Source organism: Bos grunniens, chromosome 18 (assembly GCF_055505025.1).
Source record: "Bos grunniens cultivar Pamir isolate PY7600 chromosome 18, Bosgru_T2T1.0, whole genome shotgun sequence".
Classification (NCBI taxonomy): Eukaryota; Metazoa; Chordata; class Mammalia; order Artiodactyla; family Bovidae; genus Bos; species Bos grunniens.
The window spans coordinates 50,144,887-50,168,641 of record NC_141182.1 but is presented as its reverse complement, the minus strand read 5'-3'; the positions used below and the strand labels follow the sequence as shown (position 1 = coordinate 50,168,641).

Sequence of the window (23,755 nt, the reverse complement as noted above, 5' to 3'; positions counted from 1 at the left end):
ATGGACCCAAAGGTGCTATGGAGGGTGTACCTGTTGCCTTGGTGTGCTGACATGAAAATGCTAGTGCGTTAAGACTACTGAGGCATAAGACAGGCTGAGGCAGGCGCACACGTGCACACGTGCAAATACACACACACACACACACACACGGCCAGGAAAAGCCAAGCACACCAATGACAGGGAAAGAACTGGGTTGACAAATTACAGAATGAGAGGCTGGCAGGTGCCCACTTCTCCCACACTCAGTTTCCACCCTTGCTCCACCCAAGAGCCCAGGAGAATAAAACAGAAGAAATGAGGAGGTGCGGGCATCGAGGGTCAGGGCATGATGATCTCTGGCATTATAGCGCTGTCATTGCTGGTCCTGCTACTGGCACTAGCCAGGTGGGTTTGGGGTGCACGCAGCACTCAGAGGCAGGGAGCCCTACCTCCTAGGGCCACTCCACTCCGGCTGCTGGGGAGCTTGCTGCAGTTAAGAGTCTGGAGGCCTGGACCCTGCACTCATGGAGGAAGCCCCAGGTGGGGGGGGGGGGGGCGGGGTCAGAATTCTGTATTTCTGGAAGTGGGGCTGGGGGCTGGAATTCTTAGCTCCCTGAATGAAGACAGAGCTGAGGGCTCAGACCCAGCGAGTCCAGAGAGAGGTTGAAGGGCCTAGAGTCCTGCTTCCTGGGGAAGGAAGCGACGGAGTGGGAAGTTAGATCTGGAGGGAAAATGGACAGTGGGCCTGAGCTCCGGGTTCAGGGCGGAGTCTCGCTGCCACACGCCAACCCTTACTCCCGGGTCCTGAGGGACGGGGAGCCTACGGCCGGCCGCCGCAGCTGTTTGGTCCCAGGGGAAGAGGAGCAGAGAGGTCTGTTCTGGCTCAAAGCGGCAGGGGGAGGGGGGCGGGTCCTGAGGGCCCAGACACCTAGTGGTGAGGGGGCAGGGGGCTGGGGACCTGAACTTCTAGATTTTGAGGGAAGGCAGAGGGGCTGGACTCCTGGATCCGAAGGAGAAGGGAGCTGGGGGTCGGGCTCTGGGGTCTCGGCGGCGGAGGGGTCAGGAGCCCAGACTGGGGCCCGCTGACCACCGGCTCCGTGTAGCTCTCTGGCCGCTGCGGTCCGGTGTTCACGGTGTGGCTGGGCCAGTGCCCTGTAGTGGTGCTGTGCCGCTACGCAGCGCTGCGGGACGCACTGGTACTACAAGCGGATGCCTTCTCCGGCCGCGGGGCCATGGCAGTCTTCAAACGCTTCACACGCGGAAACAGTGAGGCCCGGGGGTGGGCGGCAGGGGTGGGGGAGGGCCGGGGAGCGGCGGAAGTGCGGCCCGGAATATCCAGTCGGCGAAAAAAAGCTGGATCGGAGAAATGGGGCGGGGCCTCCTAGAGTCAAGGCTAATGAGGAGAGGTTGGGGCGGAGCTACATTGCAGGGGTCGAATGGGAGTAGGGGGGACTGGTTCCTTGTGCAGCCCCTAGAAGAGCCTAAGAGTCAAAGCCAAACAGAGCAAGCACTGGTCAGGGGTCAGGACCAGCAGAGGCGGGGTCAATGTGTGGATAGGGCCGAGAAGACTGGGGTGGCATCCAAAAGATCTGGAAAAGAAGCAGAGCGAAGAGTTGCGAGAAAGTCGGCTCCATCGCGGGATGCTTCTGGGATGGGGCGTAGCCAACTTATCACCCAACCCCTTCTCTTCCCAATGCCCCCCACACCTCCCCCAAGGCATAGCGTTTTCTAAAGGGCCGCGCTGGCCGACGCTACGCAATTTTGCACTTGGAGCACTTAAGGAGTTTGGCTTGGGTACGCAAACCATCGAAGAGCGTGTCCTGGAAGAGGCGGCTTGTCTGCTTGGTGATTTTCAAGCCACTGGAGGTACGGCCTGGAAAAAGAGAGGGACCATTTGTGGGCGTGGACACTGGTCTAGAAAGGACCAAGTGAAGGCATTTGGTGGAACGAAGCCAATAACCCAAGAGCTGGGTGGGATCTGAACCACCCAGCGTATGACCTCATCATGTTCCCACCTCTAGGAGCCCCGTTCGACCCCCAGCGGCTACTGGATAATGCTGTATCTAATGTTATCTGCTCCGTGGTCCTTGGGAACCACTATGGCTATGAGGACATGGAGTTCCTGAGGTTCCTGGACCTTTTCAATGACAACTTTCGCATCATGAGCTCCAGGTGGGGCGAGGTGAGAGGGTCGTGTGCCCAGTCTATGCCAAACCCGAGTGCATGGATCATTAGAATGGAGCAGTCTTAGAATGTTGGAATTGAAGAGTTTCGCAACTTACAACATCGAAGTCCTGGTCCAGACCCCCCCACAGGGAATTAATGGTCTTGTTCAACGTCCGATTGATTTCCTGTCCCCCTAGATGTACATTTTCCCCTCCCTCCTGGACTGGCTCCCAGGCCTACACCACTGAATATTCCGAAACTTCGCTTCGGGTTTTCATCTCTCAGCAAATCCAGCTGCACCAGCAGACGCGGTAGTCTGGGAAGCCCCACGATTTCATCGATAGCTTCCTGGATCAAATAGATAAGGTGCAGGGCCCTGCCGCCCACCAGCAGGCGCCTGGCACGCAGCAGCACCTATCTTCTGTACCAACAGGAACAGAGAACCCTGAGAGCCATTTCCAGGCAGAGACGTTGGCGATGACGATGCATAATCTCTTCTTTGGTGGTAGAGACCACAAGCACCACCCTGCGCTATGGACTCATTCTGCTCAAATACTCATTCGTAGCACGTCTGCAAGCTGGAGAGCTATGGATGAGGGGGCTGGGGTTTGGGGTCGGCCGGAGGCTGCGGTATGCGTAGTTCACATCTCTGGTGGCCCCAGCCAAAGTGCAGGCTGAGCTGGATGACATGGTTGGCCGAATGTGTGCCCCAACCCTGGAGGACCGAGAGCACCTGCCCTACACCAACACTGTGCTGCACGAGATCCAGTGCTTCATCAGTGTGGTGCCCTTTGGGCTCCCGCGTGCTCTCACCTGCGACACTCACCTGCGTGGCTACTTCCTGCCCAAGGTGCCCACTGAGTCTGGGGATCCTGCACAGGGCCGGGGAGGGCCTATCAGCAGGTCTGAGCATTCACCGCTGATGCACAAAGGATTCCTTACATTGGCTTCTAACTGGGGCCTTTTTTGAGTAACCTTGGCACATCTCCCCAGGGCACCTTTGTCATTCCTCTGCTTGTGTCTACACACTGGGTCCCCACCCAATTCAAGAACCCAGAATGCTTCAACCCCACCAACTTCCTAACGACCAGGGCGAGTTCCAGAGCAACGCCTTCACGCCCTTTGCCCTAGGTCTGGGCTGGGCAGGGAGGGGACCAGTCAGGACATGCCCTGGCACGCATGGGTTTCTCACTCCATACCCATGTCCCCAGGAAAGGGGACGTGCCTGGGTGCAGGCCTGGCCCCAACCGACATCTTCCTCTTCCTCACCTCCATTCTGCTGCGGTTCTTCCTGCTCCCTGTGGGGAGCCACTCCGACACAAGACCTCACCCCGCAGTGCACTGGCCTGGGCAACGTGCCCCCAGCCTTCCAGCTCCGCCTCGTGGCCCGCTGAAGTCAGATTCAGCTCAGCTCACTGGCTCTCAGACCTCCTTACCCTCTTCGGTCAATAAAGGCCTGAACCGCAGATGGAGGACTCTTCTCAAAAAGAGGGAGTAAGAGAGTCAGATGTGTGCAGCTCTGAGGTAAACTTTTATTTCTTGGCTGATAGGACTTGCACACCCATGCTCCTCCCAGCACCTTTATCCTGCCCAAGCAGTGGCAGCCTAGTCCAAAAGGTGCCATGGTGAAAGGGGTTGGGGAGTCACTTCACATTCCAGGCTGGAGGAGTGGGAGACTTGGGGATATTCCCCCACAAACCTTTGCCAGCAAGAGGCTATGACTCACCCCAACCCCAGATCCTGCGTCCTGGCGGGAGGTGGCGATGCCTCCTTCCAGCTCTCCAAACCTGAGAGGGGCATGACCAGACAGGGCAGGACACAGGCCCCCAGCTCCAGTAACGGAAGGCCCCAACACTGGCTCCTGTCTGGGTCACAACCCCCGCCCCCATCCCAGGGCAGTAGAGGTCTCTCCTCCTCCTTGGTCTTCAGCAATGGACAGAGCCCTCCACACCAGGCAGGACGGAGGCAAAGTCAGAAGCAGTGGTGGTGGCGGGGAAGGAGCAGGCACCGAGACTGGCAGCACCGGGGCCCAGGGCTCTCCTGAAGCCAGGGCAGGCTGTCTGTCCATGCAGCTCTGGGACTGGCCACTAGGTGGGCGTAGTCGGCTGTGACACGGGCACTTGGACACCTTTCTGTCCTGATGCTGGAGAGGAAGAGGGACAGGGGATTGAGTCATCGGGGAACGAACAGAGGCCAAGGAAAACTGGGAAGATCGGGAGAGCATCAGAAGAGATGGGGCTCATGCTGGGGACACCAGGTGAGTCAACTGTCTAGGGAAAGTAGGCAAAGATGGGGAAAAATGAGCTGCAAGGTTCAGTGACTTGAGATTCATCAAGAGATGATGAGATTCATCAGAGATTGATGAGACAGCTTGAGGCCTAAAGAAGTACATGGAACAGAAGGACTTAAGAGGCGGGGTCACCATTTGGGAAGCAGGTACCTAGCTGATACTTGTCTTTGGCTGCTGCTCGCTCCTTGGCATCAAAATACCAGACAGTGATGGCGTACCTGGGGACCAGAGCAGCCCCAGAGGGCCATTAGAGATCACACTTAATTCCACCATCTCCAACCCCCCAGCCGCCCCCCTCTTGGCATCCCGTCACTTCCTAGTCACTCCAAGGGTCTGACAAGACTGCTAGCACAGGCAGAGTAGCTGGGCACATCCCCAGAAATATGGATCGTACCTGGTGGCATAGGCTGGTTTCACCTCATGGGGGTTCCGCCGATCAGACCAGAAAATGAGCAGCCGGTCGAAGAGGGGCTCAATGTTGGCTACCACGGGCCGGCCCTCAGGGAATATCTGCAGCAGGCCGCCATGCACCTGAGGGCGGGCCAGAGGATGAGGCAGGAGGCTGGCCAGCACTGCTTGGAGCCCCGCCTCCCCTTGCACAGCCAACCCACAAGGGCCCACCAGGGGGCATAGTAACTGCACAGCTCTCTCCCTCCCACCACTCAGACTCTGAAAATGAATGACAACCCAGGGTCTGCATCACCATGGAAACGGGCAGGAAGCGACTAAAGACGACAGGAAATGGGGCGGGGGAAGTGCGCCTTAGGCTGGGGGCTGGGCAGACTGCACCATTTCCCAACACCAGGAGTCACCACCACACAGTCGGCTGGAGAGGAGGTGCCATTTCCAGGAAGGGCCCCTAAAAGATTACACCGCCCCCCAGTGGGTTGAGAAGAGGACCGGGACCATACGAGCAGCTGAGCGGGGAGAGGAAAAGACTGTGGATGAATGCCACCCCACCCCACCATCCTACCTTGACATCCCAGTTCTGATTCAGGTAATAGATACAAGTGATGCAGCGCCCGTCGCCATGGGGATTGTCAACGTGTCTGACGTATCCCAGCCCATTTCCTGGGTAACATGCCACCATGGCCTGGCAGAGATGAGGGAGATAGGGTTTACTGAGGGTTTACTGAGGCTAGCAAGCAGGGACTTTAGAGCAAGCCAGCCATTACCTCCTCTTTCTCACCCCTTTCAGCCCCTCACCTCTCCTCAAGGGTCCTGGGGGCTCCAAGGGTTCCAGCACCCAGACGTTCCTTTTTAGCCAAGCCTCTATCCACAAGAAACCTCAGCTCCTGGCCCCAAGAGCCCACTTCCCACACACACGAGGCACACAAAGATTGAAGGCAAAAGGAGAAGGGGGCACAGAGTTTGAGATGGTTAGATAACATTACTGACTTGATGGACATGAATTTGAGCAAACTCAAGACACTGAAGAACAGAGAAGCCTGGCAAGCTGCAATCCATGGGGTCACAAAAGGTCGGACACAACTTGGCAACTGAACAGCATACACATGCGCCGAGTGTGGAACCAAGATGCAGCTCAGTGACTGAGGGTTTGGTTTTTTTAAGATAACCCAATCCCAACCTCAAATATTTCAGTAGAATAAAACCAATTTAAATGTTATTTAAACGTTTTCTGGTATACAGGGATGTGGCCTCAAAGCCCCACGTGAGTTCTCTCCCAGAGCTGTAGAGTTGGAATGACCTGGGACACTGATGCCCAGGCCCACCTCCGAGGTTCTGAGGTGCTTGGCCTCAGGTGCAGCCTCGAATTTTTAAAGGTTCCCAGGTAACTCTAATTTGCACAATGTTGAGCAGCACTGATCATAACGACAAAGAGTATCTGCTAGATACAGTCTCCTACATGTGTCAACAATTCCAAAACCTATAACATGACTAGAACCTGAGATCTAATCACATCTCCAAGGACACCCTGTCAAGTAGCCTTGGACAGTCTCATCACCTGAACGGGCCTCAAATGCCTCATCTGTCAAACGGGGATAACACCTCCTGTTCACAGCAGTAGCATGAACCCCTCAGAGAATATGACTTTGGAGGCTCCTGACCCCCACAGACGTAAGAGTTAGGCCTCATCCCAGGCCATGGTTTCTATATGAAGAGGTCTAGCCACAGGGTTCCCCCTTCTCTCCTTGACTGCTGCTGCTGCCCAAGCCAGGCCTAGCCACGCTGAGCTCTGGGCCTGACCACTCTGGGCCTGTATCCACAAAATGACAGGTGTGGTGTGAGTTAAAGGCCCAGTGTTCCCACAGAGCTAACCCCTGGGTTCAAGTCTCACTGTGGCCTCAAGAGCTGTAATGCTGGGCAGGGGACTGAACTCTGTTTCAGGCTCCTCATCCCTGAAATGGAGCGTAACAACTACTTCATAGCTTGCTGAATGAGACATAAATGTCTGGAAAGCACCCGGCACAGTGCCTGACACATGACAATTAAAGCACAGGCTGAAATTGGAAAGGTCCCTGTCCTGTCCTCTGCCCACAGCCACTGGGAAGGCTGGACAAGGTGAAGGAGGAAACACTAGCATGAAGCTCCCCATCTGGGGACCCTCTATGTTGACCCCTCGTCCCACACTGATGCCAGGACAGACTCTGCTGGCCCCTGCTCCCCATAATGCTCAGCTACACCTGGGGGCCATGGCCATCTGCCACAGCCCTGGGGTAAACATTCCCAATCGAAAAGATCGGCATCTGCTGCCAAAACCAGGAGGCTTGCCAGGCACTCCATGGCAGGCCAGGCTGACTCAACCCCTCCGGCCTCCTCCCAGCTTATTCCCCGGGGCTCACCCCAGCGCGGAGAGTAAACTGCTCTGTGTTAAACGTGTGCACCTGGTCCACCACAGCACCTGCCCCGGGCAAGAGGCCAGGACAACTGCCACCACCATGGCTACCCAGTGGGGTGCCTTTCTCTCTGGCAACATGAGGGCAAGGTCCTGGCCCCCACAACCCCAGGTTCCAAAGAACTTTCTTTGCACCGCTCACTCCCTGCAGACGGCTAAGTGCAGGGAGCAACTAGTTCACTGAGAGGAAAGGATCCCTGGCTGTGGCCAGAATGGGGGGTGGCCTGGAACCAGTGAATCACTGATTAGGGACAGGCAAGCCCTCCCCAGTCAGAATCCAAGCTAAGAGTTTGCCAATTTTGTTTGAGGATGGGGTGGGCAAAGGGTTCCAGGGCTGAAACCTCTTTCCCCACACAACTGCCAGAGACCCTTTACTCCCCCCTCACCACAGCTCAAATCCCTTCAAGTTCCTCACTGCATCCCCAGAGAACACAAATTCCTGACCACAGCCTCCTAACTACCTCCGGCCTCGCAGTCCTCCTGACTCTTCCTGACCAGGCTGAGCTCACCCCCAGGCTTCTGCACCTGCCGGGAACACTCTTCCACCGGCCCCCCTTGTTAGTCAGTCTCGGGACCAGGAGCACCTGGAGTCCTCTAACTGAAGGCCCCTGGGCTCACTTCCCCTGCCATCCCCCTCAAAGTGCAGTCGGCACAGGCGCTTGTTTACCCAGCACTGGCCCCCAGGGCCAGGCCAGGCTCCCCAGGGCCGAGAAGGGAGCTGCTGACTGAAAGCACTCTTCTTCTGGGCCTTGGGGCCTCCGTGTGTCCTGCCCATGCCCCTCACAGGACTTCCCACGCGCAGGCGGGGACACACACTGTAGTCTTTCATGAAGCAGGACTCCTGTGTCAGGCGAGACACAGAAACAAGCCCTTCAAGGCCCCACCCTTCCCCCCACGGATACTCACCTGGGAGTGGGGGGTGGGGTAAGCATCCTCTGGCCTAAGAAGCATCTACTTCCCACGCCCTCAAGGGAAAGGGACAACAAGCAGAGTAATATGGAAACATGTTCTTTACACTTCCATTTCCGGGAAGGGGCAGCTAGGATAAGGGACAGCTAGAACCAACATGCCAAGAGCCCCCACAAAGCACACACACACAGTACCCACCCACCCACCAAGTCAGAATCCCAGGACTGAGCCAACAGCAGGCCCCACCTCCAAACTGGTCTTAAAGGGGCCTCCCCGGGACCCCTATGGTAGTCCTTGAAGCCAGTGCAAATCAAATCCCTCCCACCTGCCAGTCAACTGAGCAGAGGAACCAGGGAGAGGAGGAAGGCAGAGGAACACAGGAGCCGAGTTCAGGAAGCACCGAGAGGTGGGCTGTGATTGGCCGCAGCCACACTGGTGACCTGAGCCCCCACCACCACTGCCGCCACCACATCTCAGCACCTCACCCATCTTACTCCAGAGCCTGGGGCAGAACCCAGATGCTGCCCTCTGAAGGTGAGGAAGCTGAAGCTGCTGTCTCACCGGGGCAGGGGAGAGTCAGAGAGGAACTCCAGTGATTGGGTTGGCTCCTCCCTTCCCTTCTCAGTCCAGCCAGGTTTGTTCTTACCTCCTAGCGCTAAAAAAGTCTCAACCCCCAGCCATCCACCCCCTCCAGGGCCCTGTTTCCAACCACATCCAAGGCACTGAAGGAGAGGAGATTCATGAGGAGATTCACGTATTCTCCTTTCCTTCCTAAAGTGGCCACAGACTAGCTAGGCAGTTAACCTGGTTTTCCTATCCTGTGATAAGCAAACTGAGGTTCAGAGAAGTATCCCACCTTGGGCTATTCAGTTCTTGTGGTCTCCCCCTAACCCCCCTCCTGTAAGGATGGATGACCCTGGGGAGAAGGTGCTGGGCACCCTGTGGCTAGGGAGATTCCCACTGACCTCCTGCCCCTGAAGGGCTGCCTCTGGCTCTCAACTACCAAGGTAACAGGAGGGACAGCAAAATGGGACAAATTCCAGCTGGGGTGGGGAGACCAGCATGGTTTCAGCCTGGGGGGAGCTCTGGTCCCTGAGCCAGTTCCTGCCTAAGAGGAAAGCTGCACAGAGGCAGAACCCAAGATGGGATCTGAGGGAAGAGGGCGGGGACGCCAGGAGCACAGCCTCATGCCTGGAGGGCAGAGCATGGCCTGTGCCATCATCCAGGCATCACTGGTGCAGGGCAGCGGGCACTCCCTACAGTGCCTTGTCCAACCACCACCAAACCATGAACTCCAGGCCAGGGCCCTCACACCCCTCCATGAAAGACAAGTAATGTGCTGGCAGGCTGAAAGGGCCTATGGACTATTGTCTTGTGCAGGGCTCCTGACCCCAGATTCCTGAATGGGCAGCTGGAAGCCCAGAAGGCCTGATGACTGCCCATAAACTCCAATCAAATGAGCATTTTTCTTAAGACAGGGTTTGGTTTTGAGCAGATTAAAAAAAAAACAAAAAAGATTAGTAACTACTACTCTAAAACAAAAACAGGGAGTCAAGAGAAGACCCAAAGACAGAAGACCAAGTAAACAGACCAGAGCCAGACAGGAATGAAGTGAGGGACAGACAGAACAGAGAAGATGGAGGACACGGACTAGGATGGGGCGGGATGGGCGGGATGGGGTCGTGACCTCCACCTGAGCCAGCGCACAGCCACCCCTGGGAAGCCGGCGTGAGGCAGACATCACAGTACAGCATACAGGGTGCAGTGCGGCCCAGCACCAGGCATGCTGGGCATCTTCCCTCAGCCTGGCACGGACCTCACCACTGCCACCCACCCCTCCCGGTTCCTACCTGGGAGACAGACTAGACAAACAAGACATGCACAGTGGACAGGATGGCCTAGATACACTTGGATGGATGAAAAAATAAGGGAACAGGAAGAACACAAGACGGGCAGACAGAGACACAAACCTTGTCTGCTTGCTCTAAGGCCCATGAACAGACATCACGGGGCTGCTGACCCACCAGGGCTCAGACACAGATGCAGAGCTATGAATGGCGGCACCTCTCTTCAGGGTCTTTGAGAGGATCCCCGGCAAGGTCAAGAATCGCGGTGACTGTGGGCCAAACCCACAGCTTGCAGGTGCACAAACTAAGGCCCACAGGGCACAAGAGCCCACAGCGAGCTCTGACACTCCCTGCACCAGGGCTGCCTAAACTCTTTTGTGACCCCAGAAGCCTGTCCCCAAACCCACTGATGCTCAGAACAGGCATCCAAGTGCCTGGGGGCCCCGTCCCACCACCCCTCACAGCAGGTCCCTGCGGCCTCACCTTGGTGCGCCCATTGATGACGTAGCTGCCCAGCCTCCCAGCACAATGGCGGATGACAGCATCCACATGGGCCATGAGGGCACCGATGCTTTGACAGCCTGGCTCATGGCCTTCCACCCAGGCAATCTGGTCCCCACGGATGCTGCGTGGCGGGATAGCCCGCTGGCTCACAAGCTGCCCGTCTCGCAGGCGCCCGCCCCGCTTCAGGGCCTCTACCTCCGCCAGCACTTGGCCACCCAGGGCCGCCCCCAGAAAGCTGTCCTTGACGCAGATGCCATAGTACCGCATGCAGGGCACAATGTAGTCCAGGGCCAGGCGCTCGGGCGCCGCGGGCAGCACCTCCTCCCTCAGCCCGGCGCTGGCCTCGCCACTGCCACTGCTGCAGCCCTCCCCCTCCGCCTCCTGGTTCTCCTGCCTGGCCCAGGGCCGCTTGCTGGGTGCGGGGGCATCCCCACCATCCTCTGCCCACTTCCGTTTGGGGGCCTCGGGCCGAGCGCCCTGGGCTGCCAGCCGCTGGCACCCCTTGGTGACCAGTGCCGCAGCACCCTCACTCTGCAGCGGCCGCAGCTCGCCGCCATCCTGGGCACCGAAGCCCTCCCGCAGGGGGCTGCCTGTAGTGGAAGTAGCTGTGGCTCTGGGGGTCCCACTCCCCGCCGAGGCCTCAGTGGGCGCTCCTGGACGGTGGTAGGACAGCAGGGGACAGGGCAGGTAACTCTCCACCCCCATCCTGGCCCGGCTAGGCTCCAAGGGCTCTGACACCGAACCCGGCAACTGAGGGAGAGCCTGACTCAAGGGCTGGGGCTGGCACGGGCTGTCCATGGCAGCAGTGTCTTCATCCCCCGGGCATGGAGGGCACGGCCCAGGCCCATGGTGCCACCCTCCTCCACCTCCTCCTCCTCCACTTGATGCAGCCGGGGGCTGGGGCGGCTGGGCCTGGCGTGGGGCAGGATGAGGCAGGGCAGGTGGTAGAGGCTTTTCTCTCGCCCTGGGGGTGCTCGCTGGTCCCCAAGTCCTCTGCTGTCCCTAGGGGCTTGGGAAGGGACCTGTCACAGTGGCTGGAGAGAAAAAAAACGGAAGGTGAGAAGAGCTACACAGGCAAGTGCACTGGAGGAGAGCAGGGGCAGTGGTAGTGGCAGTAGAGAGCAAGACAGACTTAGCTACAAAGACCCCAAAACCTGAGGTCATGGCTGGAGGGGCAGTGGGGGCGGCGGAGACTCTGGGACTTGGGGGGAGTCACGAGACAAGGGGCAATAAACGGGACAGCTGGAGAAGTAAGGCTGGGTAGGTGACCCACAGCCAGAGGACTGCAGTGGGGACTACGGGTGAAATACATCCTCAGACACAGACCCACAAACAAAAAGTAAAGGAGGGGACTCTTAGTAGAAAAGGGTGGCGCAGTGGGGAACTAGAAGTTAGAAACAAACGGGGAGGACTGGGGGGGGCGGGCGGATCAGCCTGGAAAACACAGAAAGAAGGTGGGGATCTACGGACCGTGGAAACTGGAGGGGGTGGGGGGGGGGGTCCCGAAACAGAAAAAATAACAGAGCGGAGGAGAGAGTGGGCCTGAGACAGCCGGGCAGAACCGGGTGGAGGGGTCGACCTGAGCCCAACAGGAGGAAAGCCCGTTAGGGGCTGACACACACCCAGACGGAAGGGAGGTCCTGAGACGGACAGACGGAAGGGAGTCGTGGGAGCAGGGTCCACGGCGACAGAAGGAAGGGTGGAGGAGGGTTCACGCACTTGGGGACAGGACGAGAGGGGAAAGAGCCCCCCTCCCAAGTCCCTTCGGTGCGGGCCCTGAGGCCCCTCGGGGCGCAGCAGGACACGAAGGCAAGGCCTAGGGACCGCTGGGACCCCGCGTCCCCTCCCCTTCCCCTCTCCGCCCGACGCGCGCCCCCGGCTCCCACCCCAACACCCCCAACGGCCGGCGCGCGACGTGCCCGGCGCGCGCTCCCTCCCCCACGCCCCACCCCCACCTCCCCTCCCCTCCCCTCCCCGGGGTCGCAGCGCTCCGCCACGGTGCCGGGCGCGCGCCCCCCACACCGCGCCCGGCTCGCGCCGGCGCCCGACCTCCAACTCCTTTTCCGCCTCGTTCCCTTCCCTTCCCGGGCTCTCCTCACCGAGCTTTTTCCTCCGGCCCCGGCGCCGCCGTTTGTGCCAGCCGCCCTGCGCCGCACAGCGCGCCATACCCCGCCCCCACCACCCGCGACGCCCCGCCCCCGCCTCGCCCGGTGGACACGTGACCGCGTCCGGGCGGAGGAGACGGACAGGCGCAGGCGCGAGCCGCGCGGGGCGGGGCGACGGAGTTCCGAATACCCTCTCCCAGGAGAAAGGGGAAATAAATGGATCCGACGGTGACGCCGGGCTTCTGGGCGCCCTCCGCCCCGCCCCTTTTGTGCGAGAGGAGGAACGCAGTTAGCAAGGGCCGGATAGGGCCGGGGGGGGCTGGCGTACGAAGCCAAGCGAGTGGGAGGGGCATGTAAATTAGCCTATTTACATAGGCAGGCAGGCCCGTCTCCTTGGAGCGGAGAACGCTGCGGGAGGATGAGTAGCGGGGGTCTGGGAGTGGCATGTAGATAGATCATGGATGTTATTAACATGGACAGCTCCTCCTTCTCACAGCCGAAGATTTAGGACTGAGAAGCGTCTGGGCAAATAGTTAGGAAATGTATGTAAATTTGCACAGCAAGTAATTTACATAGGGACATTTTATAAAGGAGAAGAAAAAAGCGGAACGTCCTTGAGAGAAGGGAGAGAGGACTAGAAGGGATGTGCAGATTCTGACCCGCTCTGCCCTGCCCCTTCGGGACAACTGTGTGGAGTCCGAATAAAACCAGCTAGGAAAGCCAGAGAAGACATTTGCATGACTGTCTCAAGAGTCTTTTGAACAGTCTGGACGACCAGACCTAGGGGGATAAAATGCAGATAAGGTCATTTAAAATGCCCCACCTCCTCCACCAGCCCCCAGGCTGAGCAGGGCCTCGGGCCTCCCTTGAGCATGGTTTAAGGCCAGTCTGGGGGAGGGAGAGCCATTGGGAGTGTCCTCAGTGGGTGGCACCAGTCCCTGGCAGAGCCCGTGCAGGTGTCAGCGGTCCACCTGGACACAGGAGGTAACACACTGATCTTAAGTATGCATGGGGGTTAGGGTAGTACAAAAAACCACAGAGTCTTCAAGGGCACACACAGGGTTCATGGTCACACACAGGTGTGTCAACAGAGCCAAATACACACCAAAACACACACAGATCTCAGGGGCACATATGCACAGTCAAGCACTAACTAGACACTGCCTCGGACTTTCAGGCATCAGAAATGCGTAAGTATCACCCACTGGGCAGACCCAGGGCTCACCCACAGGCCTGAATTCTCATTCCCTAGCCTCGGTGTCCCAAACACCACCACCCTTGTAGACACAATCACCAAGGGCACAGAGCACTCACAAGCAAAGTGTCACACACACACAAGCGGCACCCATTCCTACAGATCCCATCACACCCATCACAAACAGAGGAACCTTCGTATTACATATGTGGGCATTCCTCCACAACAGACACCTGAGCCATCAAGTCATGGTGGACCCCCACACCATGTCCAACCCTAAAACATGGACTCCAAACATAATCAGGGACCTCATCTGCCTCCCTTCCCTCCCCACCACCCCAAAATGACAGAGGCTATGACACAGGTGTAAACAATGCTTTATGGGGGGTGGGGGGGCATTGGAACAGGACAGGCCTCCAGGTAATAAATAACACGTACTCGCAATGGCAGGGCCAGGGATGCTGAGACCAAATGGCCGTGGTCTCAGGCTTTGTGAACTCTCTGAGTATGCTCAAAGAGGAGTTAGGGGTTCAGGGAAAACAGGGGTTAGCCAAGACAGAGGAAGCAGCAGCAGGCACGGAGAGAATCCCCCTTCCCCCATGGCTCAGTCTTGCCCCTCAGCCAGGCCCCACCAGGCCAGGGAAGGGAGACCGGTGGCAGGGCAGCTTCTCTGGGGCGAGGGCAGGTGAGGGGCTCGGCCTCCCAGGGCCTGTGTCTGGGCCCCAGACGGAAGGATAGGGCTGGTCCTGGAGAGCAGGTGAGCTGCAAGAAAAGTGTGCGGTGAACTGGGGGGATCCCAGGTCCGTCAGCTGCAGCTTTGTCTCCTTTCTGGGTATCTTCCTGCCTTCCTATCTGTGCCCTTCTGTCTATACTTTTTCTCCCTAACCTGCTAAATTTTCTGACTTTCTGTTTCTTGTCTGCAGGTAATGTGCAGCTCTCACTCTGAGGGCACCCGCATTCCCCCGTGTATTTGCCTCAGAGAGCTGTCTCCTTGAGTCTGTAGAGGGGTGTCTCGTTGTCTACATTCTGTGTCCCCACCTTTGTATCTCTGTGTTCCTCTGTGTTCCTGGACCACCCTGGCTCTAGGTCTCATTCCTCTATGTTCCTGAACCACCTCAACTCTAGGTCTCATTCCAGTGTTTCCCGAGTCAGAGATATATCTGGCAATCGGTTCTTGCTTTGTGGTTATCTGAAGACAGCATTACCTGCGAGCTTCTAGAAATACCCAGATCACTTCAGAATCTCTGGGGTAAGGCCCAGGCACCAGTAGCTTTTAAAGCTCTCCAGGTGATTCCAGTGTGCACAACTGCATAAGTGGGGTAGGAAATCAGTTTGGTGTGCCTTGAGCAATTTTTCATTGAAATAGAATAAAATAAAAAATACCAGAGTGCTTCATAATAATGTTGGTCCATAGACACAGAAAGCAAGTGGGTGTAGGTCAGAAGCTGGAGGGGGAACAGAGAGTCAATGTTTAATGGGTATGGGGTTTCCTTTTAGAATGATGAAATTGCTTTGAAATGAGACAGAGGTGATGGTTTCATAACCTTGTGAGTGTACTAAATGCCACTGAATTGTACACTTTAAAATAGCTAAATTTATGTGAATTTCACCTCTGTTTTAAGAATAGTAGTATGAAGAAAATGTGTGTTTTAGTTTTCTGTGTGTGTGACTGCATTAGAACAACATACAAAGTGTATTTCCTCCTGTAGAGTGCAATCAACAGTTTGAAAATGCACTCTTATTAGATTTGATTCACTGAGAAAACCCTGAAACAGACTCAAATTATGTCCTAAGGTGAAGAGTACACACCCATCTGTTTCTACACAGCCCAGAGTCCTTAAATTGGATAAGAAAAAAAAATAATAAACAGTCTTTAGTTTATTGAGTCTTAGTTTACTGTCAGGCCTTGTTCTTAGCACTTTACATGACTTGACTTAATTAATCTTCTCAACACTCACTTGAGGTAGGTACTATTATTAGCCCCACTTACAGATGAGGAAACCAAGGCCCAGAGACGTTAAATAATTTGCCAACAGTCACGCAACTATGCAGTGAGAGTCGGAGTATAAATGCAGGCAGCCCAGCTCTGGAGTCTGTGATTTGTCACCTTCTCAGATGGGGGAGACAAACACCATAAATAATGATGGAGGGGACAGAGTTGAACACTTTAAAAAGGAGGGACAGGGGCTTCCCTGGTGGTCCAGTGGTTAGGACTCGGCGCTTTCACTACTGAGGGCGAGTTCCATCCTTGGTTGGAGGACTATGATCCCACAAGCCATTCAGCACAGCCAAAAACAGGAAATAATAATAATAAAAAGGAGGGGCAGTTGTGAGACTGCCCATCTAGAGAGAGTGACCCCTTTTGGGAAGAGACATTTTAGCAGAGACCTGATGATGAATGGGAGTTGGCCTGAGAAGGGAGGTAGGAGAGGCATGGCTGATGCAGAGGCCTGGAAGGAAAGGAGCCCCGCTCCAAGAGCTCACCCTTGACTCATCTCTCTCAAATCCATTCATCTGGAAATTATGTTGGCCCTGCTCTCAAAGTACCTGTGTCCAAGGTCTAACCACTTTGCTCCAAGGCCATCCTGGAGCTGCCAATGGTTGGAGGGCGGGGAGTGGCAAGTGGGTTTGAAGCAGAGAGACAAGAACTGTCAAGACGTAGTCACCCACAGAGAGGTGAGGATGGGACCAAGTCTGTCAAGCCTGCCAAGGACTTTGGACCAAGCATAGGAGAACAAGCAAGGCTTCCTGGAGGAGGCGGGGGAGGTTACCAGAAGAACAGAGGGAAGAAGCAGATTCGTGCTTTAGGAAGTGATTGCATCAAGAGGGGACACAGCTGGAGGCAAAGATGATCTAACCTAACTCACCTTTCCACCCCTCCTCTGCCCCCACCCTGGTCCTGTCCACCACAGTCTTGACTTTGCAGTAGCCTCTTCACTGGTCACTGGGCAACCACCCCTGCCCACACCCCCCCACCCCTCCACAGTCTGTTTGCAGCCAGAGGGGCCCTATGAACACCTGAATCAGATCCTGTCCCTTCTCTGCTTGTATAAGCCAGAGCCTTCCCCATGGCCCACGAGGCCTTCACTCATCTGCTTCCTCCACCCCAACCTCATCTGCTCACCTACCCTCCAACACACTCACATACACACACACATCCACTCACTCCACTGCAGCCACACTGGAGTGGCCTTGACTTCCTCCCCCAGGGGAGGGAGGACTCTACCTCAGGGCCTTTGCACTGGCTCTTCTTTCTGCTTATAACACTTCCCCAGGTCCCCACACAACCTTTGCTCAAATGTCTTTGCTCAAATGTCACCTTCGCAGTGAGCCCTCCCCTCATCATCCCATTTGACCGTCTACTCCTCCACCTCCCCACCCTCCTTGATTCTTCTCCATAGCCTTTATCTCTGGCTGTTATACAGTTTGCTCCTGGGTCTTGTTTATTGTCTGTCTCTTCCACGAAGGCAGGCATTCTTGTCTGTTTTCCCCATTGATGTTATCCCCCATGCTGTGAACAGGGTCTGGCACATAGTAGGTGCTCAACAGACATTTGAGGAATTATGAATGGGAGGGTCGGAGATGCAGGGCAGAGAGTTGGCAGTGGGATGGGAAGAATGGGTGGATCTCCTGTGTCTGAGAAGATGGCCCTTTTTCCTGGTTGTGTCTCCTGTTCTATGTTGCTGTCTTTGCTCTGTCCTCCCCATTGCTGGGAGACCAGCCCTGCAGCTCCCAGGTCCCCAGAATCCCACCTGACTCTGCAGGTCTCAGCAGCCACAGGGCTGAGGGGCCACAGCCTGGGCACTCCGAGGCTGCCGCAACTGGCGAAGGGAGGCATCACCGTACTGAATGCCGGAGCCCATCCTCTCGGGATCCAGTTCACCTGTGGGGAGGGAAGGGAGAGGTCAGGACCAGTCCCTGGAAACCTCTGGGCTCTCCTTCCACTCCCAGTCCGGTCAGTTGGGGGTCTCACCTGAGTCGATCTTGTTCAGAATGGTGCGGGCACATTTCAGGAATGCTTCCTCCACATTCTCACCGGTGAGAGCGCTTGTTTCCAGGAACATTAGCTCTGGAGGGGGCAGGGGGACAGACACTCAAGACAGTCAGGGCCTCAATCAGTCCCCAATCTCCACTCAGACTCTGACCTGCTACCTCTCATTCTGTCCCTCAAGCCTTCACTTCGAGCCTCCGTACATGTGTTTCCCTGCCATGAAAGGCCACTTCCCCAGGTACCCACTGAGCTCTTCTCAGAACTCAGCTCCTATCTCCTCCTCCAGGAAGTCCTCCTAACTTCCCAGGATGAATCAGGTGCCTCCCCTGGGCTCTCATTGACCCGTTCGCCTCCCCCTTCCCAGCCCTGACCTCTTTGGGCTGTCACTCTCTGGAAATGGTCCTCCTCCCTCCGCCCTGGGCTGTGAGACCATGAGAGCTGGGCCCAGGGCTGTTTTCACCACTGTGTCCCCAGCACCATCTAGCACAGGCCCCATTCATAGTCCACCCATTAGCCATGTGACAAGGCCTCACAGTAAGTCAGAGCCAGCATTCAAACCCACATCTTTCTGATAGCAAATCCTCTAAACCTAGAGGTTACAAAAAAGAAGGAACATGGACAGAGCCTAAGTCAGCAGATGTGGGCCAACATGACGTTTTCACATGAGTTTAGACCTGCATACCTCTTGTTGTAGTCACTAGTTTATTCTCTGGATTCCACATATAAGTGATACCAAACAATATTTTGTCTTTCTCTGACTTACTTCACTTAGTAATACCTTCCAAGTCCATCTACGTTGCTGCAAATGGTCTTACTTCATTCTTTTTTATGGCTGAATAGTATTCCACTGTATATATATACCACTTTAGCCATTCATCCATTGATAGACACTGAGGTTGCTTCCGTATCTTGGCAATTATAAGCAATACTGCTATGAGCATTGGGGTATCTTTTTGAATCCATTTTTTGTTTTTTTAAAGATACATACCTAAGAGTGGGATTGCTGTGTCACGTGGCAGTTCAATTTTAGTTTTCTTAGAAACTGCCATACTGTTTTCAAAAGTGCCTGCACCAGCCTACATTCCAAACAACAGCATACCAGCGGTTTATTTCCTCTAAATCCTCGCCAACATTTGCTATTTGTGTTTTTTTTAATGATAATGTACTTGCATACCTTTCAATGTGGCTATCAGTCTTGTCCATTCCCCTAATGTCAGTGCCTGCTAACCTGAGGGTCTCCCCTGCCCCTTCTCCCTTATTCACAAAATGTGCCTGTCCCCTATGGCCATCAGAGTTTGCAGTCCCCACATTACACCAATATTCTATGCTGCCTCCCCATGGTGGCTGAAACTTTCTTAGCAGCCAACATTCATGAAGCACCCATTCATCCAAGCCGTGCCAAGAATTCCCCTGGACCACCTCCCTTTAACCATCTGTGAAGCAGAGTGTGCGATAGTTAAGGGAGGTGGTCCAGGGGGGGACCCATTTTTCCAGATGGGGAAACAGAGTGGTCATATAGCCCGCACATGGCCAACAACCAGATTTGAACGCAGACCTCTAAAGTTGCACATTGCCCTGCTGGGCAGAGCCACAGAGAGCTAGGGGGCTCTCACAGGCTCCCCCTGAATGCCCCCCCATCCCTCTGCTGGTCCCCTGCCCCACTGATCCGCCACCTAGCCCTCACCATTCTCCTGGGCAAAGCGGGAGGCCTCCAGGAAAGTGACCTCACGCTCCGGATCCAGGTCCTTCTTGTTGCCACAGAGAATGACCACGATGTTGGGGCTGGCCAGTGTGCGCGCATCCGTCAGCCAGGCAGCCAGTGAGTTGTAGGTCTCCCGGCTATGGAAAAGGGAGCCAGGAGGGAGGCAGGTGCAGCGGCAGGGGGCAGCCCAGGCCCCACCCCGCCCGCTCCGTGCACCCACCTGGTGATGTCATATACCAGCAGGGCTCCAGCTGCCCCTCGGTAATAACTCCGTGTCACCGACCTGTGGGGCCAGGGGGACTCAGTCACCCCCAAGGCTGGGGTCTGCCCCAAGACTGCCCCCCTCTGTGGAAAGAGACTGGTGGTTTGGAGGCCCCCGTGTACTGCTGGCCCCTCCTCCTAAACCTGGCCATGGTCTGGGTCTCACTACAGTTTCTCCCACTGGTAGCCTACTTCCCTCAATCTTTATCTTGGCTGCCTGCCTCTGTCACAGTCTCTCCCTACTATTTGTTTGTCTTTGGCCACACCGTGTGGCTTGTAGGATCTTAGTTCCCTGACCAGGGATGGAACCTGGGGACCTCGACAGTGAAAGTGCCAATCCTAACCACTGGGCCACCAGGGAATTCCCTCTCCCTCCTTTTGACTTTCTCTGTGTCCCTGTCTTTCTGCATCTCTTCCTTGGTATGTACTGTTCTGTCTCTTGTATGTGTATGTATCTTTAACTCTGTTTCTCTCCATCTCTGTTGCTCTGGCTCTGTCATCCTTTCCCTTTCATTCATCCTTTCCCGTTCATTCAACATTTTCTGTCATTCCCCCTTTGCCCAGTCCTGGCCAAGCACTACGAAACTACATCCATTTGGCCCTCTCCTGCTGTTTGGGGCGGGGGGAGGGGCCCTTTCCCAGGGTGGTTAACTGTCTGCTCCTCACTGTGTCGCCAGGCTGGATCCCTCTGGAATTCGTGCAATCACAACACAACCATTTACAGAGCACTTACTGCCATCTTGGCGCAGTGGCACACCTCTCTCTCCTCCATCCTCTCTCTGTCTCTGGGCAGCTCACACAATGAACTCTCGCATGAATATTAACTCAGCAGCTACTCAGTGCTGACCAGGGACCACCCTTTCCCAGAAGCTGGATTCCTCGTTTCTCTCTGCTGGCTATTTCTCACTCAGGGTTTCCATGTGTCTATCACCTTTTCTACAGACATTTCCTGAAGACATACTGTGTGCTGAGCCCTCCACATTGCCCTGTCCCCCAAAACATCCATTTCTCCATCTCTCTGGCCACACCTGTCCCATTCTCCCTGTCTTTGTCTCTCACCTCTGAGCGTCCTAATCTTGCCTTCTCTCTCAGTCTGTCTCTTTTTCTGCCTTCCTGACTCTCAACTTTCCTTTTCTGTTTCAGTCATTTTCAGTTACTCTCTGCTCCTTGCCCCACCCCAAGCATCTCCTCCTCTCCAGGCCTTATTGCTCCCTGGGGACAAGTCTCCATCCTTCCAGCCACATGGGTCTATCCCACAGGGTCTCGCTAGGGTCGGTCATCCCTCCCTGGCCCTCTCACTCTTAATCATGCTTCCTTCTCAATCTCGTTTTGTCTGTCTGCCACCCTCTCTTCAAGACACCTTCTTTCTTTGACTACATGGACCTGCTCATCACAGTCTCTCTTGCCCTCTCTCTCTACCTTGCCCACCCCCAGTGGGTCCTTGCTCCCGTCATTATGTTTCCAGGTAACTCTGCATGACTCTTTCCCTCCTGTCTCCTCCCATTTCCCCCACGCTTTCTCACTGGGAGCCCAGCCCACCTACCGAAACCGCTCCTGGCCAGCTGTGTCCCAAATCTGTAGCTTCACGGTCTTCCCACCCACGTTGACCACCCGAGATCCAAACTCCACGCCAATTGTGTGGTTGGAGTCCTGTTTGACTGGGAGAGGGAGGGAGAGAAGAGACAGGAGGGCGCTCAGAGGATTCCCTGTCCTCCGAGGCCTATGCAAACCCATTCTCATTGCTGGGTAGACTGAGGCTCAAGGTGGACCTCGCAAAGAGTGTATACCAAAGCAAGGACCTGGCAGCCAGCAATGAAGTTGTACCTAAGGCCAGCCCCACCCCTGCCCAACAGCTGCCTACTTGCCTCCACCATGGCCCTGTCCATGGTTTAGTGCACCCAGAACCACTCCCAGAAACTCACATTTATTCTCAATGAACTGATGAAGGAGACATGATTTGCCTGTTCCTGCACTGCCAATCACCAGGAATTTGAAGAGGAAGTCTGAGGGGATGGAGCCAAATTCAAGAAAAACCCATTCGGAGAGAAAGACATGGAAAGATGGAAAGCAGAACATCACAATTACAGGGAGAGAAACAGACACAACAGACACAAGCAGATACAGAACTGTGGGTAACAACCATTACAGATAATTCTTGCAGAGAGCTTACCACATACCCAGCAGAAGTAAAGGTCTTTACTTACATCAACAACTCACTTAATCCTCAAGAAAGCTCTGTGAAGGAGGTATACTAATAATTATCCCTATTTTTCAGATGAGAAAACGGAGGTCTTGAAAGGTTAACTGACTTGCCCAAGATCCCACTGCTAGGTACAGCTGGGATTCAAACCCAGACCAACTGGCTCCAGAGTCTCAAGTAACTATTACTTTGCTAAAGCCTCTTGAAAACCATTTTATCAAGGACTACAATTTTGTCCTTGCTCCTCCCCCCCGCCACCCCGCCCCACAACTTCGCTTCCTACCACTTTCTGATTCATTCACTGCACTCCAACCTCTGGCCTGCAATCTACTCCGTGAAGATGACAAGCTGTTTCCTACCTCAGCGTCTTTGCATTGTTCCCTCGGCTTTTCTCTATTCGTTGAATGAATGCAGCTCCCTCTGACTCCTAATCCATTGTTCTTTCTACTGCACCCTGTTCTCCCACTTTCTACCCATCCATACATCCGGATTTTCCAACTCTGTCTCTCCTTCTCTCCCGCAGTCCGAAGCACTACTGCTAGTCTCAAGCTTAAGCCCCACCCCTTGACGCTAGTCCCACCCCCTAGTTAAAGAACAACTCACCCGCAACCGCATTCCAGCCCTCTCCCAGGGTAATCCCAGGGTCCAGAGCATCCCTTCAGTATCCCCCAGCCCATCGAGCTCGATCCTTGCCATTCACAGTCAGCTCCGCCCCATCCACTCAGGCTCTGCCCAGACACAGTAAGGATCATCCTTTCCTTCAAGGTCTACCGTGACCCATCCTCACTGCATTCCTCAAATCCCGCCCCAGATTTCGCCCACACCCTAGACCCTCAGGCTCCGCCCAAATTAACTAAGCTCAGCCTCAGACCCACTAAACCCCTCCCAGCATGCTCTAGGCTCTGCCCCATAATACCAGGCCCCGCCCCCTGACATATAAGGCCCCGCCCCATACACAGGCCGCATCCTTCCTGGGCCCAGACCCCAGACCCAGTGTCCGCCCACCACCCTCACCGTAGGTCTCAGCCATGACTTGGTCGCGGCCGCTTAGGGCCGCAAAATGGCGACACGGCCGCGCCTGCTCCTCGGCTGGCAGCCGCTCTGCTCGGGGTGCAGCCCCGGCTCCTTCCTACTCCCGGGGCCGGCGCCGCCACTTCCGCCTCCACCCCCCTCCGGCGCGACCCGCTAACGCTGCGGGATACTAGGGAACGCTTCCCCAAGGCCGGGATTGGAGGAATCGGCAGGTAAGGGGCGGGACAAAGGCGTAGATTGGTGGTGAGAGGAGCAGGCGGGACCAAGATGAGCGATTGGTGGTGCCACAGATGCTTCGCCCAGCTCAGAAACGGATTTGGTCAGGAGCCCAGGGGCAGAGTCGATTCCAGATTGGGTAGGAGCGGACTTGGGGGCGGGGATACGGATGCAAAGAAGGGGATAAATGTAAGATTGACAGAGCCTGGAAGAGGAACTACCTTGAGTTGGGAGTACTGATCTCAAAGGCAGGAAGGATGAAAACTGGGATGGTACACACAAACTAACTTCCTACCTCCCTTTGAGGAAAGTCTTCTCAGAGAACCCAGAAAACCTCTGCTCTGTGATTTGTCTTCCTCATGGTCCCATTGGCTCATTCCCAATAGTTAAATAGTTCTCCTATTGGTCTAGAGAGGACACTATAATTCCCCAATTTGGCTGTTCAGTTATTCCATCTTCTCATTTATTTGTCTGTAATAGCTAAGCTTAGGAGCCCAACTC

The 23,755-nt window shown here is 55.6% G+C and overlaps 2 protein-coding genes and 1 pseudogene across 6 annotated transcripts; 1 reads left to right on the top strand and 2 right to left on the bottom strand.

The window, feature by feature from the left end:
• LOC147353875 (cytochrome P450 2F2-like) lies at positions 1–3,611 on the top strand (annotated as a pseudogene).
• Positions 3,612–3,655: 44 nt separating this feature from the next.
• Positions 3,656–12,723, bottom strand: EGLN2 (egl-9 family hypoxia inducible factor 2). Its single transcript, XM_086352617.1, has 6 exons — positions 12,652–12,723; positions 10,532–11,586; positions 5,409–5,528; positions 4,830–4,966; positions 4,586–4,653; positions 3,656–4,288 (listed from the first exon to the last, which is right to left on the bottom strand). The coding sequence occupies exons 2-6, from the start codon at positions 11,348–11,350 to the stop codon at positions 4,233–4,235; spliced, it is 1,200 nt and encodes a 399-aa protein (XP_086208743.1). The 5' UTR covers positions 11,351–11,586; positions 12,652–12,723; the 3' UTR covers positions 3,656–4,232.
• RAB4B (RAB4B, member RAS oncogene family) lies at positions 5,428–23,199 on the bottom strand. Of its 5 annotated transcripts, XM_086352632.1 has the most exons (8): positions 23,021–23,199; positions 21,729–21,809; positions 21,350–21,464; positions 19,766–19,828; positions 19,528–19,682; positions 17,826–17,921; positions 17,605–17,735; positions 14,213–14,614 (listed from the first exon to the last, which is right to left on the bottom strand). In XM_086352632.1, exons 1-7 carry the CDS (start codon positions 23,034–23,036, stop codon positions 17,620–17,622), a joined length of 642 nt encoding a protein of 213 aa, XP_086208758.1. In that variant the 5' UTR covers positions 23,037–23,199; the 3' UTR covers positions 14,213–14,614; positions 17,605–17,619. The 5 variants fall into 5 exon arrangements, with proteins under 5 accessions (XP_086208755.1, XP_086208758.1, XP_086208759.1 ...); XM_086352629.1 differs by lacking the exons at positions 14,213–14,614; positions 23,021–23,199 and adding an exon at positions 5,428–5,528 and having other exon boundaries at positions 21,729–22,004; XM_086352633.1 differs by lacking the exon at positions 21,729–21,809.
• Positions 23,200–23,755: the final 556 nt, after the last annotated feature.

Coding starts and splice junctions, on each gene's coding strand:
- EGLN2 (XM_086352617.1), bottom strand. CDS start 11,350: ATGGACAGCCCGTGCCAGCCCCAGCCCTTGAGTCAGGCTCTCCCTCAG. Junction 5,529..10,531: donor TCATCAATGGGCGCACCAAG/GTGAGGCCGCAG, acceptor CATCTCTGCCAG/GCCATGGTGGCATGTTACCC. Junction 4,289..4,585: donor CAAAGACAAGTATCAGCTAG/GTACCTGCTTCC, acceptor CTTCCTCTCCAG/CATCAGGACAGAAAGGTGTC.
- RAB4B (XM_086352629.1), bottom strand. CDS start 21,882: ATGTTCTGCTTTCCATCTTTCCATGTCTTTCTCTCCGAATGGGTTTTT. Junction 21,465..21,728: donor TCAGTTCATTGAGAATAAAT/GTGAGTTTCTGG, acceptor TCCCTCTCCCAG/TCAAACAGGACTCCAACCAC. Junction 17,922..19,527: donor CCGCTTTGCCCAGGAGAATG/GTGAGGGCTAGG, acceptor TGCCCCCTCCAG/AGCTAATGTTCCTGGAAACA.